This window comes from Tribolium castaneum, chromosome 7, assembly GCF_031307605.1.
Source record: "Tribolium castaneum strain GA2 chromosome 7, icTriCast1.1, whole genome shotgun sequence".
In the NCBI taxonomy this organism is placed as follows: Eukaryota; Metazoa; Arthropoda; class Insecta; order Coleoptera; family Tenebrionidae; genus Tribolium; species Tribolium castaneum.
In genome coordinates this window covers 1,904,538-1,923,594 of record NC_087400.1, presented here as the reverse complement: position 1 = coordinate 1,923,594, position 19,057 = coordinate 1,904,538, and the positions used below count along the sequence as shown (strand labels likewise).

General features: G+C 27.5%; 1 protein-coding gene and 1 long non-coding RNA gene across 3 annotated transcripts in view; one reads left to right on the top strand and one right to left on the bottom strand.

Moving 5' to 3' along the window:
- HERC2 (HECT and RLD domain containing protein 2) overlaps nucleotides 1-19,057 on the bottom strand; it is a 54,020-nt gene that overhangs the window by 19,149 nt on the left and 15,814 nt on the right. For both annotated transcript variants that reach the window (XM_064357947.1, XM_064357948.1), the window contains exons 14-19: nucleotides 12,061-12,896; nucleotides 9,586-9,763; nucleotides 8,768-9,531; nucleotides 6,525-7,157; nucleotides 6,285-6,474; nucleotides 38-1,552 (exon numbers count right to left, since the gene is read on the bottom strand). In XM_064357947.1, the coding sequence (XP_064214017.1) occupies nucleotides 38-1,552; nucleotides 6,285-6,474; nucleotides 6,525-7,157; nucleotides 8,768-9,531; nucleotides 9,586-9,763; nucleotides 12,061-12,896 (4,116 nt within the window). The remainder of the gene's footprint in view (nucleotides 1-37; nucleotides 1,553-6,284; nucleotides 6,475-6,524; nucleotides 7,158-8,767; nucleotides 9,532-9,585; nucleotides 9,764-12,060; nucleotides 12,897-19,057) is intronic.
- On the top strand, nucleotides 17,298-18,026 carry LOC103314534 (uncharacterized). Its single transcript, XR_010334877.1, has 3 exons — nucleotides 17,298-17,414; nucleotides 17,465-17,540; nucleotides 17,597-18,026. It is a non-coding gene; the product is annotated as an uncharacterized LOC103314534 (long non-coding RNA).

The following is a 19,057-nucleotide window of genomic DNA, read 5'->3' as shown; positions in this document are numbered from 1 at the left end:
CCACTTCTAATGTGGGCTTTAAACGAACCAAACCCACCTAGTGACTTAATAGCCACCTCGACTGCCCGTTTAGGAAACCCCATCTCAACAATTTGCCCCACCATCGGATGTACAGGCAGTTCCTCACTCTGTTTCCGCTTCTTCTCACTCACGACGCTCTTAACCGAACACTCAGAATTCGGTGTTGGAACTTCACTATTACACCTCGTACAAAATTTCGGCGTTGTTTTATCACCACCACCACTTGCCGAAACGGCAAAATTACCCTCAGCCGCTAAATACTGACTCAAATTAAGCGCCGCAAGTTGCATCTCTTGCCGACTAAAGCCTGGCTTAAGTGGACTTGGCTGTGTGGCTTTAGCTAACAATTTCTGAATGAGGAGAATTGGTTGTTGATTCAACTCCTCTTCAATGGATTGTTGCTCCTGAGACTGATCCATACCGTTAATTTGGTGTTTTAAGACTTTACGCAACTTGTACTGGTTGCTGTTTAACATTCGTGTGGCGTTTAACGCACTCAGTGTGTTTTGCTGCGTTCGGAGATAGGCAGCATTGACTTGACCATGTTGCGGTTTTTTCTCATGGTTATTTAGTGCACTACTTTGCCGATTTAACAAAAGACTAGCCCAGGTTTTAACCAAACTTTCGCTCAACGGCATACGATCGAAATTAAATTCAAGCTGTGGCAACAATTTTAAACTATTGATTGGAACTTTGCGACTGTCGCCTGTTTCGTGCATTTGTACACAAAGTTTCCCCTTTGGTGTAACTCTCACAATGGTGCCTTGCAGACTCTCGACTTCGGCCACGCCCCCAATGCGTGGCCTCACATCCCAGGCACCAATCACATTGAGACACGCAATCACCATGTAGTGTTGCTGGTCCGAAGTGTTGCCGTCGTTGATCATCGACATGAGACAAGTGTCGCTTAAGAAATAAGCCGCCAAGTTTAATTTCTGCCCCAAGATGGCGTTCAACACCTGATTCCAGCCAACTAGACCGTGCAAGGAGCGCAATAAATGGATGATTTCTTGCGCTAAAGTGCTACTATGTGACTGTGTGAGTAACACAAGCGATTTGGTCGTAGTTTGTGGTTTATTTCCAGTGTCGTACGAACAAGTCAGGATTATTTTACCCAAAATGTTTAGTAATTTCTCGAGTAATGTTGGTATTTCGGAATTATCCATGTCCCACGATTGTAAGACTGTGTGTAAAAACCGCACGGAAAAAATCTGTTTGGGGAGATTCAGCTCGTTGCCAACCAAACTAGACGCTGATAAAAACCCTAACAACATGTTTATCCAAGGTTTTGTACTGAAAGCTCGGCATATTTGCTGGGTCTGGGCGATGGAGCGGATTAGAGTTAGATTACACCATTCTGAGGTGTTTGATGCGCTTAAAGTGGCGCAGAAAAGGCTGCTTAAGCCGTGCATTGTTGTCTGGTGGAGGTTCTCATTGGCTAAGCCGGCACTTACTGAGACATTGCGCAAAAAATTGATACTAGCGTCACGCAAAAGCTTGATCAGTTGGTTGTCCTTGACGATTTGAGAGGCTGCAAAAATGACTGGAATTACAACCAATTCTATAGAAAAAAAAACAAAAAAAATTTTTTGACTTATTTTGGACGAAATTATGCGAAATAATTCTACTAAAAAAAGTGCTAATGTTTGAAAAAAGTCATTTGCCAATTGAAAAAAAAAAAAAATTAAAAACCAAAAGGTGTCAATTCCGATGTAATTGGAGACAAAATTTGATATTTTTTTTGACCAATTTTTATAAAATTTTAAACAAAAAAAAAAACAGAAAGGTGTGAAAAGATAGTAAAGAAATGCATAGAAATACAAAAATAAAATCACAGATAAGAGTAAAAAAGTATTGCAAAAAAAATAAATAAATAAATATAAATAATAACAAAAAAAAAGTCTTAATGAAGAAAAACTATAACAAAGATTAATAAAACAAAAATTGAAAAAAACTTTAATTTTTAAATTAAAACAAAAAAAATTTTTTTTGACTTATTTTTAACTAAATCATGCAAAATAATTCTACTAAAAAAAACGTGCTAATGTTTGAAAAAGGTCATTTGCCAATTGAAAAAAAAAATAAAAAGCAAAAGATGTCAATTCCGATGTGATTTGAGACAAAATTTGACATTTTTTTTGACCAATTTTTATAAAATTTTAGAAAATATTGACATTTCTTCCATACTGACAAATGTAAAATAAATAAATATATTAAAATTACATTAATGTTGAACCCGAAATAGAAAAATAACAATTTAATTAATAAACAAGAAAAAACAGAAATGTGTAAAAAGATAGTAAAGAAATGCATAGAAATACAAAAATAAAATCACAGATAAGAGTAAAAAAGTATTGTAAAAAATATATAAATAAATAAATAAATGTAAGTAATAAATATATAAAAATATAAAAACAAATAAATATAAATATAACAAAAAAGTCGATAAAAAAGTCTTAATGAAGAAAAACTATAACAACGTTTAATAAAACAAAAATTGAAAAAAACTTTAAATTTTAAATTAAAACAAAAAAATTTTTTTTGACTTATTTTTAACTAAATCATGCGAAATAATTCTACTAAAAAAAAACGTGCTAATGTTTAAAAAAGGTCATTTGCCAATTGAAAAAAAATAAAAAGCAAAAGATGTCAATTCCGATGTGATTTGAGACAAAATTTGACATTTTTTTTGAGCAATTTTTATAAAATTTTAGAAAATATTGACGTTTCTTCACTGACAAATGTAAAATAAATAAATATATTAAAATTATATTAATGTTGAACCAGAAATAGAAAAATAACAATTTAATTAATAAACAAAAAAAAACAGAAAGGTGTAAAAGATAGTAAAAAAATGCATAAATACAAAAATAAAATCACAGATAAGAGTAAAAAAGTATTGCAAAAAATATATAAATAAATAAATAAATGTAAGTAATAAATATATAAAAATATAAAAACAAATAAATATAAATATAACAAAAAAGTCGATAAAAAAGTCTTAATGAAGAAAAACTATAACAACGTTTAATAAAACAAAAATTGAAAAAAACTTTAAATTTTAAATTAAAACAAAAAAATTTTTTTGACTTATTTTTAACTAAATCATGCGAAATAATTCTACTAAAAAAAAACGTGCTAATGTTTAAAAAAGGTCATTTGCCAATTGAAAAAAAAATAAAAAGCAAAAGATGTCAATTCCGATGTGATTTGAGACAAAATTTGACATTTTTTTTGAGCAATTTTTATAAAATTTTAGAAAATATTGACGTTTCTTCCATACTGACAAATGTAAAATAAATAAATATATTAAAATTATATTAATGTTGAACCAGAAATAGAAAAATAACAATTTAATTAATAAACAAAAAAAAACAGAAATGTGTAAAAAGATAGTAAAGAAATGCATAGAAATTCAAAAATAAAATCACAGATAAGAGTAAAAAAGTATTTCAAAAAATAAATAAATAAATATAACAAAAAAAATCGATAAAAAAAGTCTTAATGAAGAAAAACTATAAAAAAGTTTAATAAAACAAAAATTGAAAAAACTTTAAATTTTAAATTAAAACGAAAAAAATTTTTTGACTTATTTTTGACGAAAATATGCGAAATAATTCTATTAAAAAAAAACGTGCTAATGTATGAAAAAGGTCATTTGCCAATTAAAAAAAAAATTGAGACAAAATGTGACATTTTTTTAACCAATTTTTCTAAAATTTTAGAAAATATTGACGTTTCTTCCATACTGCCAAATGTAAAATAAATAAATATATTAAAATTATATTAATGTTGAACCAGAAATAGAAAAACAACAATTTAATTAATAAACAAAAAAAAACAGAAAGGTGTAAAAGATAGTAAAGAAATGCATAGAAATTCAAAAATAAAATCACAGATAAGAGTAAAATAGTATTACAAAAAATAAATAAATAAATATAAATATAACAAAAAAAATCGACAAAAAAGTCTTAATGAAGAAAAACTATAAAAAAGTTTAATAAAACAAAAATTAGAAAAACTTTAAATTTTAAATTAAAACGAAAAAAATTTTTTGACTTTTTTTTTTGACGAAATTATGCGAAATAATTCTACTAAAAAAAAACGTGCTAATATTTGAAAAAGATCATTTGCCAATTGAAAAAAAAATAAAAAGCAAAAGATGTCAATTCCGATGTGATTTGAGACAAAATTTGTCATTTTTTTTGACCAATTTTTATAAAATTTTAGAAAATATTGACGTTTCTTCCATACTGACAAATGTAAAATAAATAAATATATTAAAATTATATTAATGTTGAACCAGAAATTGAAAAATAACAATTTAATTAATAAACAAAAAAAAACAGAAATGTGTAAAAAGATAGTAAAGAAATGCATAGAAATACAAAAATAAAATCACAGATAAGAGTAAAAAAGTATTGCAAAAAATAAATAAACAAATAAATAAATATAAATAATAACAAAAAAAAGTCTTAATGAAGAAAAACTATAAAAAAGTTTAATAAAACAAAAATTGAAAAAAACTTTAAAATTTAAATTAAAACAAAAAAATTTTTTTTTGATTTATTTTTAACTAAATCATGCGAAATAATTCTACTAAAAAAAACGTGCAAATGTTTGAAAAAGTCATTTGCCAATTGAAAAAAAAAAAACAAAAAGCAAAATATGTCAATTCCGATGTGATTTGAGACAAAATTTGACATTTTTTTGACCAATTTTTATAAAATTTTAGAAAATATTGACATTTCTTCCATACTGACAAATGTAAAATAAATAAATATATTAAAATTAAATTAATGTTGAACCAGAAATTGAAAAATAACAATTTAATTAATAAACAAAAAAAACAGAAATGTGTAAAAAGATAGTACAGAAATACATAGAAATATAAAAATAAAATCACAGATAAGAGTAAAAAAGTATTGCAAAAAATATATAAATCAATAAATAAATGTAAGTAATAAATATATAAAAATATAAAAACAAATAAATATAAATATAACAAAAAAATCGATAAAAAAGCCTTAATGAAGAAAAACTATAACAAAGTTTAATAAAACAAAAATTGAAAAAAACTTTAAATTTTAAATTAAAACAAAAAAATTTTTTTGACTTATTTTTAACTAAATCATGCGAAATAATTCTACTAAAAAAACGTGCTAATGTTTGAAAAAGGTCATTTGCCAATTGAAAAAAATAAAAAGCAAAAGATGTCAATTCCGATGTGATTTGAGACAAAATTTGACATTTTTTTTGAGCAATTTTTATAAAATTTTAGAAAATATTGACGTTTCTTCCATACTGACAAATGTAAAATAAATAAGTATATTAAAATTATATTAATGTTGAACCAGAAATAGAAAAATAACAATTTAATTAATAAACAAAAAAAACAGAAATGTGTAAAAAGATAGTAAAGAAATGCATAGAAATTCAAAAATAAAATCACAGATAAGAGTAAAAAAGTATTACAAAAAATAAATAAATAAATATAACAAAAAAAATCGATAAAAAAGTCTTAATGAAGAAAAACTATAAAAAAGTTTAATAAAACAAAAATTGAAAAAACTTTAAATTTTAAATTAAAACGAAAAAAATTTTTTGACTTATTTTTGACGAAATTATGCGAAATAATTCTATTAAAAAAAAACGTGCTAATGTATGAAAAAGGTCATTTGCCAATTAAAAAAAAAATTGAGGCAAAATTTGACATTTTTTTGACCAATTTTTCTAAAATTTTAGAAAATATTAACGTTTCTTCCATATTGACAAATGTAAAATAAATAAATATATTAAAATTATATTAATGTTGAACCAGAAATAGAAAAACAACAATTTAATTAATAAACAAAAAAAACAGAAAGGTGTAAAAGATGGTAAAGAAATGCATAGAAACTCAAAAATAAAATCACAGATAAGAGTAAAAAAGTATTACAAAAAATAAACAAAGAAATATAAATATAACAAAAAAAATCGATAAAAAAGTCTTAATAAAGAAAAACTATAAAAAAGTTTAATAAAACAAAAATTGAAAAAACTTTAAATTTTAAATTAAAACGAAAAAAAATTTTTGACTTATTTTGTCGAAATTATGCGAAATAATTCTATTAAAAAAAACGTGCTAATGTTTGAAAAAGGTTTAATTTGCCAATTAAAAAAAATTGAGACAAAATTTGACATTTTTTTGACCAATTTTTCTAAAATTTTAAAAAACATTGACGTTTCTTCCATATTGACCCAAATTTGAAATTTTTACTTACTGTGGTCACTGGGTTCCTCCGTGTCTGTGTCTGTGGTTACAGGCGACGGTGGCGACGCCAGCGCCAGATCATACTTGCCCTCAATTCCCATCCTATAACTATTAGTGGTACCATTAGCCCATTCAACCCTCACCCAGCCATCATCCCCCAACTCGCCAATAACCCTCCCTTCACCAGGCGGTGACCCATCCTAACAAACCACCCATCAAAATTACAGTTTCCTGTAATTTCCCAACTCACCTGATCCCCCCACTTCCAATCAGCACCCCTCACAACCTTCGTGCCCAACTTCATCAAACTTGCAAGTTCAGGGCCACTCAAACAACTCGTCTTCGGTTTATTATTATCGATAATATCAGCATACAGAACATAAAACTCCGACACTTTCCTCACAATGCTCTGATCGCAGCCGGTTTGCTTCAAAAGGGCTAAAACCGAACTTATAACACCACTGTTAACTAGTGGGCTAAGTTCCAGGGCTATGTAGCGATTCGAGGCTAAAATGCCCATAATTGCGAGGATCATTCGTGCACGTGGTACGTCTCGGAGGAGGGTGTAGGTGCCGAGGTTAAGGGTTACTTTATTACCGCCTTTTGTTTTGCCGGTTTTAACCGGAACGTCACGAAGGATGTAGTTACGGAGGTTTTCGATGCACCATTCGGTTACCGATAGTTGGGAGAGAAGAATTTCGGTTTTCATGAATGGAGTGACGAGTTGGATGTTGTCCAGGCAATGTTGAGTGGTTGAGGAGGGGGAATTGAGGTTGAGGTAACCGTTAATGATTGCGTATTTGACGGAAGTTAGGAGGTAATTGTCGTGGAGGAGGCGGTTGATCATCCAGAGGCCTTGCTTGCGGATTTTGCATCGTTTCACCTAGAAAAAATATAAAAAAATGAAAGAAAAAAATTAACAGAACGAAAAACTGAAGAAAATTAGCCACACATATAAATACGAAAAAAAAATAAAACCTCGAGTATATTGAAAAAAAAAACAAAAAAACAAAGAACTATACAACCTACAGACCGAAAAAAAATTCAGAAAAGTAAATAATTTTTGTGATGTTTTTAAGAAACAAAAGTAGAAAAGAAAAAGGCTCTTACAAAAAAAAAACAATTTCAAACCAAAGATAAATAAAAAATAGAAGAACTCTCGCTAAATAATTGCATTTTTTATTAAAAATGTTAATTTCGATGTAATTTAGTTTCTGTTTTAAACATGTTTTAGAGAAATCTCCAGAAAACCATAAGTTTTGTTTAAAACGTTTTGAAAAATATAATTTCGAACTGATTTTGTGATTTTTTTGATCATTTCTCTCTAAATTACTTAAGTTATGAAAGTTTTATATAAAAAAATAAAAAACAAAAATTAAGAAAAAAAAAGAGAAAAAGAATTTGTAAAGCAAGCGCAACAAAAAACAGTAGAACTATTATAAAACAACACAGAAAAAAACCTTTCATCAAATAAATTACCTAAAAGCCAGTAAAGAAAAAATAAGAATAAAAAAAATACAATAACAAAAAAAAATTAAAAACTCTATAATGAAACAGAAAATAGTAAAAAAAAACAATAAATAATACACGAAATAATTAAGATTGTGATTAAAAAGCTGCTATAATATATTAAAAGACCCAAACTTTGCAAAAATCTGAGTTTTTTTGGTCAAAACGTAAACCATTATAGTCTAAATTTTGAAATTTTTTGGTTTATTTCCGAAAAAATTTTGCAAAATGAGCTGCAGTTCTAGCTATAATGTGTCCTATAGCTTTCTTAAAAATCCAAAATTGTCATTTTCGACGCAATTATAATGTGATTTTTATCAAAATTTATTTAAAACGTTATTCAAATTAAATTTTTCGTCTATTTTTGACAAAACTTTGAATCACGGTTAAAATTTTTGTTTTTACGATATTTTTGACGAAATTTCACCAAATGATTGAATTGTTGACTAAAAAACGTGCTAAAAGCTGTAAAAGTAACAAAACATTGTCATTTTTCATTTAATTTAGTGATTTTTCAAATGTATTAAGAAAGATTTCAAGAATAAAAAAAATATTTTTTGTTTCGGAAAACACCAGTTTCAACTTAATTAGTTAATTTTTAAAGCAACGAGAACGAAAAACAAAATGTAAAATAAATAAACATATTAAAATTGTATTGTAAAGTCGTTGAACCAGAAATAAAAAAATTACAATTTAATTAATAACCAAAAAAACAGAAAGGTATAGAAAGAAAGTAAAGAAGAAAATACATAGAAATAAATATTTAATACCAAGAAAAAACATTATATTTTGAAATAAACACTAAAAAATAAAAAAACTATAAAAAAAATAAAACATGAATTGAAAAAAGGTAAAAAAAGGAAAAAAAAACGAATTTAATTAACAGAAACAAGGTTTGATAAAAAAAAACGAAAAAAAAAAGCGGAAAAAAGTAATAGTGCTAAAGAATCGAAGAAAAAAGTAAAAAAAAATAAAAAATCTTACCTGATAATACATGGCCTTCCTCAAAATCTCAACATCGCACGTCTCCTGCACCACAAAATCGACAATCGCACTCATCAACTCCAAATTCTCGCTACAAACTTTCCTCATTTGTTTTTCAGTCAACTTTGACACAATCCCACTCAACGCAATCTCATTCTCCAACTTTTTCTCCTTCTCCTCCTCACTCTGCTCACTCCTTGTATCATTCTCAATTTTTTCAACATTCCACTTCTCCTCCAAATCCTCCAAACTCTTCGTATTCCTTTGCTCAGCCTTCGAAGCCTCAGTTACAACTTTCTGAGCCCCGTTTTTAATCTCATTATTAACATCGTCAGTCTCACTCTTACTTTCCGAAATTTTACCATCGGACGTAGTTTTCTTCATTGCCGACTTCGAAACGTCTTCGTTAGATTTATGACGTTCGCTCTGCGATTGTATAGTGGCATTGACAATATCTTCGGGTTTTTGAATTTCCGAAGTATGCCGTCCACATTTTAGATCCTTGATGACTTTTTTGACCAAAGTACGAACCCGTGGCTCTTTATACAAAATATTCACTTTTTTAAACGCCTCCATTTCCACGCTAATGCTCGGCCTAACATCATACAACAAAAACCGACACTTTTCCAAAAGTGGGATACAAATCTCTTTGTAACTTTTATTCAATTCCTGGCGCATTTTAATCAAACTCCATTTAGTGTTATGTACGAGTTTGATCATTTCGGCGATTGCTTTGGGTAGTTTTACGTTTGGTTGACTGGAATCTATACCAAAACAGGTCAAGTCAAGTCAAGTCAACTGGACCTAAGCCTACTTACATGCATCTAAAATCGGCAGTACAACATAACCCAACCCTAAATGTTTCAACAAAACGGCATAGAGAACACGACCGATTTCTTCAATCGGATGCTCAAATGAAAAATCCACTCGGGTTAAAAAATTATTCTGTTTGGAAAACTGCTCAACTACTGCGAGAAACGAAATCACGTACGAATCCTGAGAAGAAAAAAAAAACGCTAAAACCTAACTAAACACCCTTAAACCGGTTGCTCAGTTCGAGCTTAAGCTTTACTTACGTAAGCCGGGCTTAAATTTTAAAAGTTACATTATTTATCAACATTAGGAACAAAAATTTATCTCAATAATATATAATGTATATAATATATAATATATAATATACAGGGTGGTCCAGCCCAGCTCCCGTGTTCTGTAGCTCAGTTACTATTTAAGTTGGAGTTTTGATATTTTGTAGATGTTATTTATACTTTAGGACACATTTCAGGAAAATATTTTTGATTATAAAGAGTGTCTCAAAAAAGATATGACGTCATCATAATCAATTTTTTGAATGCCATGCTATTATTTTTTTGTGCTCATTATGATGCCTTTTTAGCTTCTTACATGTCCCTATTTTTTTTTTCAATTCGGTTCAGGGATTACTGTTAAAAAAAATAAAAACCAAAAAAAACGGTTTTACACCTTTAGTTTTAAGAATCACTAAAAAATAGAAACAGTGCTTTTTTGACGACGTTATTACTATGTAAGTGTTAAATTAGGTTTAACAAACTTACTAAGTTAGTTAGATTGATTTGAATTACTACAGAGTGTTTACAATTTATTTCCAAACTTTTTAAATTTTAGTGCCCTTTATTTTGTTTATTTCAAATGGCAACCCCTGTGTATTTTTATATCATTCGATGAAGAATTGAAAAACGAACATTTTGTCTTATTACAACCCTAACGTATATTTTAAAACATTCGGAGTTATTCACAAAAAACTTGTTTTTGTCGCTATTTTATTGACAAATTTAATGAATAAAAGTCGAAGATGGCTCTAATCTTCTTTATTTTTATATCATTCGATGCGGAATTAAAAAAGCAACATTTTTTGTTATCACAACCATATTGCATATCCTAATACTTTCGGAGTTATTTCCCAAAAACATTAACCATGTTCGACTTTTAATTATTAGTCATTTTTTTTTAATAGTAATTCCTGAAACAATTTGAACAAGTTTGTAGGAACATGTAAGAAGCTAAAAAATTATCATAATAAGCACAAAAAAAAAATAATAGCATGCCATTAAAAAAATATATTATTATGGCGTGACACTTTTTTGGGACATGCTGTATAGTCAAAAATATTTTCCTGAAATGTGTCCTAGAGTATAAATAACATCTACAAAATGTCAAAACGCCAACTTTAATAGTAACTGAGCTACAGAAGACGGGAGCTGTATATTATATATAAAATATTTTTTTTATATATTATATATTATATATTATATATTATATATTATATATTATGTATTATATATTATATATTATATATTTGTTTAGTGTTTCTTTTACTAATAAGAAAAAAAATTCTGCATTTGTCTGTATTAATATCGAAATAAAAAGAATTGAAAATTTTCATTCCAAAATATCTCACTGTGAAAGATAATTTTTTTTACAATAAAAACTGCAATTTTCAAGTTCTTGAGTAAATTTTACGTATAATTATTATATTATATATTATATATTATATATTATATATTATATATTATATATTATATATTATATATTATATATTATATATTATATATTATATATTATATATTATATATTATATGTTATATAAAGTACAAAAAAAGTAAAACTAATTTGACATTTGAAAGTAAATTGTAAGTTTATTGGAATTGATTTAATAAAAATTGTAATAATCGGAAATTTGTACAAAGTACGCCGTTCGACACTCATTAAAGTACAAAATATTTCCAATCGAAATCGCTTTTTTTGTTAAGAAAATTGGTATATTAAAATATTTTTATTTGTTGAAAGTAGAATTAAAAATTGAAAAATATCATCTGTATTATCTGTATATACATTATATTATCTGTATTAATATCGAAATAAAAAGAATTGAAAAAATCGTTATCTCATAACAAATATTCCAGTTTATTCTTATTTCTGATACTCATAATTATCAATTTTACGAACATGTAAAATTTCATTCCAAAATATCTCAATGTGAAAGATAATTTTTTTTACAATAAAAACTGCAATTTTCAAGTTCGTGAGTAAATTTTACGTATAATTATTATATTATATATTATATATGATATATTATATATTATATATTATATATTATATATTATATATTATATATTATATATTATATATTATATATTATATATTATATATTATATATTATATATTATATATTATATATTATTATTTTTATACCGGCTTAAGCTTGGCTTAGAGTTACGCTCGACTTAAGCAACCGGGTCTTAAACCGTCCAACTCACCGACAACCGACTCTCCGCCAATGCATTAATAAACGAATTGATCCGCTCAATGGGCAATTGAAATTTTTTCGAAATTCGTTGACTCTCGTTAACTCTCGGCTCAGTTGGTGTATTTTCAGTGGTTGAGTTGGTGCTCCTCGACTCGCCCTTTTCTTCACCGTACGGATTCGGTGGTTGGTCAACCTGTAGTCCAGCGCGTAAAAACCTAGCATTCAACCAAACATTCGACGCTAATTCTTCAGGTTGCAAAGGCAAACTTTGCCTCAAATTGAACGAATGCAACCCTAGTAAGTAGCCAAGGTTGCGTTCGGTGTCGAAAAGAGTCGAATAGACGTTCAAACAGTCGAGATTATTTTGCGGTAGTTCGGGTTCAGGTTGGCAATAATTCCCGACAACGTAGTTCTCCATCATTTGGAGCACGGATAAGTGATAGGGCGAGCTGTTAAACAATTGACTGGCGTCTTTTCCGGCGTATTTTTGCAAGAGTTCGTTGATTGTCGAGCTGTCGCAGCGGAAATCTTGAACGTCGTAGACTTTGTTGTTGATTAAAACCCATAATCCGCCGTCCATGTTGTGATTATCGAGGTCGGCTTTACGGATTAAGGGCAGATCATCGAAGGGCTTGTGGCAGTAGGGATTAGGGCGGGTTTGGGAAACGCCTCGCCATGATATGTCGTCGATGTCGAACGATTCGACATCGGGTGATAGACGACATAATTTGTCGAGTGATTTGATCATTTCGCCGAATAAGGTGAGCCAGTTGACGGATGTTAGGAACATTTCCACCTCGGATTCGAGGAGAATTAGGCTGGTGATGAGTTCGGGTAAAAGGATGCCTAAAAACGGCATTATTTAGCTGATTTGCAATAATTTTTATTATTTGTTTTTTTTTTATTTATGATGTAATTCGGCAAAAATTTCCATTTTCGGAGTCAAAAACAATAATAATACTAGAATAGAAAATGTTAGAAAAATGTAAAAAACTCAATCTTAAAAAGCTGGAGAACAAATAACAAAAAAAATAATGAAGAAACATCATAACAATAAATCCAAAATTGGATGAGAAAGAAAAACAGATTTTGTCCATTCAAATTGTCTTTACACAGTCGTGAAAATAAATAAATAGATAAATAAAAATATCAACAAATTAAAACAAATGAAAAGTCAGGTCAGGTCAGCCCTAATGATCTCAAAATCACAAATATACTTGAAATAAACAGCAATACTCTCACTTCTTTTTCCACGAATAAAAACTAATAGTAAAAAATGTGAAAAATTCAAAGCAAGAAAACAGAAGAGAAATAATAGAAAATGTAGAAATAGTGCTCGAATTACACCGATATTGGTCTAGTTATTCTAAGAAAACATTTATAAAATAACTGTAAAAATAAGTAAAGAAAAAAATAAAGAATAAATAATTTTCCGACTTTTGAATTGATATTTGTACAAAATATTCGCTTCAGAACTTAAAGTCACATTAACTTAATGGTTTTTGGAAAAATTTAGAAAAATAAATAAGTTTCTAGCTTAAAAGTAAACAACGATTCATTAAGTTTTAAACAAAATTTTGCAAAACATTTATGTCTCGAGCTGAAAAAGTGCTGAAACGATTGTCTTTTTCGACCTAATTTGATATTTTTTTATTTTAAATTTTTCGAAATAGGTGAGCTTCTGACCAGAAAATGTAATAGAACTTTGAAAAAGTTCAAAAATAGTACAATGGTAAACTTAAATGACAAGTTTTTGTGACAAAACAGCGTAAATTTGACGATATTTTGAATATATTTTTTTATTTTTATCAAAAATACACAAATTTGGTGATTTTTTAGGAGATTTATGATAAAATTCTGCAAAAATATCGAATTTTCGAGTCAAAAACCTACTGAAAATAATAACATGCTCAAAAAAATCCAGAACATTGTCTTCTCTAACTTAATGTGGTGTTTTCTAATAAAATTTTAGGAAAAAATTGAAGTATCATATTGAAAAAAGTGTAAAAACTCTTGAAAAAAATGTTTTTTTCGACCTAATTTGCTGTTCATTCCAACTGTCTTAATATAGTCGTGAAAATAAATAAAAATTAATGTCTTTGTGGAAATATCAACAAATAAAACAGATGAAAAGTTAGGTCAGGTCAGCCTTAATGATCTTAAAATCACAAATAAACTTGAAATAAACAGCATTTTTTCCACGAGTAAAAACTAATAGTAAAAAAATATAAAAATGTAAAACCTGTACCATAATTTGTTATTTTTTCATAAAATTTGGTGAAAAAAATTAAAGTATAAAACTGGAAAAAGAGCAAGAATATGTTTTTTTCGACCTAATTTTTCGACTTTTGAACCGATATTTATACAAAATATTCGCTTCAGAACATAGAGTCTACATTAACTTAATGGTTTTTGGACTTTTTTGACAAAATTTTGAGAAATAAATCGATATTTTATAAAATATTTGCTTCCGAACTTAAAGCCTACAATAATAGTTTTTAAACTTTTTTTTGATAAAATTTAGATAAATAAATAAGTTTCTAGCTTAAAACTTGCAAAACATTTATGTCTCCAGCTGAAACGATTGTCTTTTTCGACCCAATTTGATATTTTTTTATTTTAAATTTCTCGAAAATTCAATAGAACTTTAAAAAAGTAAAAAAATAGTACACTTAAATGATTAGTTTTTGTGCAAAAACATCGCAAATTCGACGATATTTTGAATATATTTTATTATTTTTGACAAAAATACACAAATTTGGTAATTTTTAGGAAATTTATGACAAAATTCTGCAAAAATATCGAATTTTTAAGTCAAAAACCTACTGAAAATGATAAACATGCTAAAAAAAAATCCAGAACATTGTCTTCTATATTTTAATTTGGTGTTTTTTAATAAAATTTTAGGAAAAAATTGAAGTATCATATTGAAAAAAGTGCAAAAACTCTTGAAAAAAATGTTTTTTTCGACCTAATTTGCTGTTCATTCAAAGTGTCTTAATATAGTAGTAAAAATAAATAAATAAAAATTAATGTCTTTGTAAAAATATCAACAAATTAAAACAGAAGAAAAGTCGAAAACAAAAGAAATGTAATGGAAAATAGAAAACATTAAATCTGTAACATAATTTGGTATTTCTTGATAAAATTTGGTGAAAAATTAAAGTATAAAATTAAATAAAAAGCAAAAATATGTTTTTTTCGACTCTTAGACTTTTGAACCGATATTTGTACAAAATATTTGCTTTAGAACTTAAAGCCTACATTAACTTAATGGTTTTTAGACTTTTTTTGACAAAATTTAGAGAAATGAATAAATTTCTACCGTAAAAGTAAAATTTTTTTTTGCAAAATAGTTATGTCTTGAGCTGAAAAAGTGCTGAAACGATTGTCTTTTTCGATCCAATTTGGTATTTCTTGACTTTAAATTTCTCGAAAATGCAATAGAACTTTAAAAAAGTTAAAAAACAGTACAATGGTAAACTTAAATGACTAGTTTTTGTGCAAAAACTGTGCAAATTTGACGATATATTGAATATATATTATTATTTTTAACAAAAATACACAAATTTGGTAATTTTTAAGAGATTTTTTATGATAAAAGTCGGCAAAAATATCGAATTTTCGAGTCAAAAACCTACTGAAAATGATAAGATGCTTTAAAAAATCTTAAACATTAGGTTCTTTACCTAAATTTGGTGATTTTTGATGCAATTTTGAGAAAAAATTAAAGTATACAATTGAAAAAAGGGCAAGAATATGTTTTTTTCGACCTAATTTTTTACTTTTAAACCGATATTCGTACAAAATATTTATTTCAGAACTTCGAGTCTACATTAACTTAATGGTTTTTGAATTTTTTTTTGACAAAATTTAGAGAAATAAATGAGTTTCTAGCTTAAAAGTAAAAATTTTTTGCAAAACATTTATGTCACGAACTGAAAAAGTCGTGAAACAATTGTCTTTTTCGACCCAATTTGGTATTTTTTTATTTTAAATTTCTCGAAAATGCAATAGAACTTCAAAAAAGTTAAAAAACAGTACAATGGTAAACTTAAATGACTAGTTTTTGTGCAAAAACAGCGCAAATTTGACGAAATTTTGAACATATATTTTATTATTTTTGAGAAAAATACACAAATTTGGTAAATTTTTACGAGATTTATGTAAAAATTCTGCACAAATATCGAACTTTAGAGTCAAAAAACCTACTGAAAATGATAACATTTAAAAAAAATCCAGAACATTGTCTTTTTGACCATAATTTGGTGTTTTTTGATCAAATTTTGGAAAAAAATTGGAGTATCATATGAAAAAAAGTGCAAAAACTCTTTTTTTTCGACCTAATTGGCTGTTTTTAGACTTAATTTGGCGGCTTTTGAACTAATATGCAAAATATTGACGTTTTTATATTCATTAATAACTAATATATTATATTTTTGAGAGATAAGAGGTAAGCAAACATGGTCTCATTAGTTTTATTTTACTTTTGTACTGTTATTTATTCTTTTTTTTTTACTATGTTCATTATTATTCCTTTTTATTATAAGTATACTACTACAAATCGCAGACAATAAATTAGAGAAAAAAAAAACAAAAAATAAAAGAAACATAGAAAAACAACAAAGAAACTTACGAGGAAAATTAAATAATGTAAAAATGATGTAACAAGAAAAATTTTATGTATCGACTTAATCGTTCTTAAAACGCCCTTCAATGTTTATTTATTTTTTAATTTGATTAAAAAAATCGGTATTTTCATCATTCACATAATTCACCAAAAAAGTGCGCATAAGAGAACATTAAATTACGTAAAATCCTTATTACGAAAATGTTTTCAAATAGGTAGTGAGTGCATCCACAAAAATTTATCACAATAATTTGACATAATTGGTTCCAGGCATTATACTTTTTTCATTTCAAAATTGAATTAAAATAGGAGTTTCCCTCACAAACACTAACATGACAATAGACAGAGATAATTAAATTCTTAGCAAATAACACCGCAATTATAAAATAGAATACCGTAATAATTCACAAATCTAAACATAATTTCGATCGTAGGTGTCCCCAAACAACAATTTCCCAAAACATGTAATAAAATTTCCCAATTAAAATATTACTTTAAAATCTTTTAATGACAAAAAATAAATAATTTTTATATGGTTTCACACTCTTCTTAACCAATTTCTTTGACCACAAAAAAAGTTATTAAAACAGCAACTGGTCCAAGTAAGATAGAAAAACTCATTACTTTGCCACAATAGTATTTAAGCACCGGATTCCTATTAAGCCAATCATTAATCAATCACAATGCACATCTCACTTGTTGCAATTTTCGTGTGTTGTTCATTGGCCACGATCGTAAGTTTTTACAAAATACACACTAGATTTATTAAAAAAAAAAATAACAGGGTGCCCTCCCTTACCCTTCACCCCAGGAAGTACAAGAGATTGCCTTCCGCATGCAAAATGAGGCCAACAATATAAGTAAGTAAACATAAGCCAAAAATTTTTTTCCAATAAAACTGAGGATAAAAAAACAGTTTCAGGATCACCCTTTCGTCAAGTGGGCGTTTTTGGAGTAATCCCAGTAATAATAAGACTAGCACTTCAGATTCTAATTTTGCCACTCATTTATTCTCTTTTCACTGTATTAAGTTTGCCTGTGACGCTCATCCAATTTTTTGTCTCAATTCCTTTTAAAGTGATTGGTTTTGTTTTGGGTTTTCCGTGGAGTTTGGGTAGTTTAATTTTCAGTATCGTTACTTTTCCCATATTTTTAATACGAACTGTTGTGACGATAATTATTCAAATTATTAGTCCTGTAATAAGTATTGTCAGTTTTTTGACAAAAGTGGTCTCGTTCCTGGCCGGCTTGCCCATAACAATATCCGACACTGTGTATTTGTACGGATAATTGATGGAACTTCAAATAAAATAAATGCTAACACATGAAAAAATGCGTTTTATTTCAACAACAAACAAAAGGCTTAAGGAAATCTTCAAGTCTAATTTCAAAAATGTTTCCTTCGTATATTTTAAACAATATAGGTTTTTTAGGTAAAATAAAAAATATGGCAAATTATTATCAATTCCATGACACAAATGTCTACAATTTTTTTATTAGAGTCTAGACAAGTTTTTTTTTTCTCTTTTACATCTACTTATATAGGGAGCGTTTTGCAATTTTTTTTACTTTTTCGTTTAATTTTTTTTTATTTTTATAAAAAAAACAGTAAGTGAAATAATTTAAAGCAAAAAATGTACTCATTTTTAATAATAAAAAATAATAAATAAAAAAGAATAATAACACAAAAACAAAAAAATTTCAGAGAGTTCATAGAATATTTTTTAGAATTATTTGATAGTGTTACTACGAAGAACTATAAGTTGGGAGACGAAACGAGATATAAAATCGCACCCAAAGATGTAGTACGGCAGTATAAAAATGAGGGCGCCTCGAGCGTTATACCTCTTGGTGTCAAATCGTTTTAAATTAATTAAAATTCAATCAGTTCACTAATTACTTGGAAAAAAATGCAGAACTGTTGAGCTTTGCATTCTCAACAGACTCAGAAATACTGAGGACTAAAATTGTCATGAGAAACATGAGAAAAAAATTATTTAAGATTTAAAATTTGCGCTTCGACCCGTATTTTTCAAAACGCTGCGAATACGGTTAAAGATACAAAAAAAATGTTCAGAAGAAAGTTGTAGAGAATTAAATTTCCTTTAAAAAAGTCAGCGAGACCATATCTTTATCTTCAACGGTTTAGGCCCTAAAAACGTTCAAAGATGCTCAAGCGACTGATTTGCGTCATTTTGCCGGTGGTCAAGTATTGGAAAGTGAATTTATACCCAAACCGTTGAAGATAGAAATATGGTGTCGCGGACTTTTTTGTAGCAAATTTAATTCTCTACAACGTCGTTCTTTACAATTTTTTATATCTTGAACCGTATTCGCAGCGTTTTGATAAATAGGCGACGGTGCCCAAAAAATTATC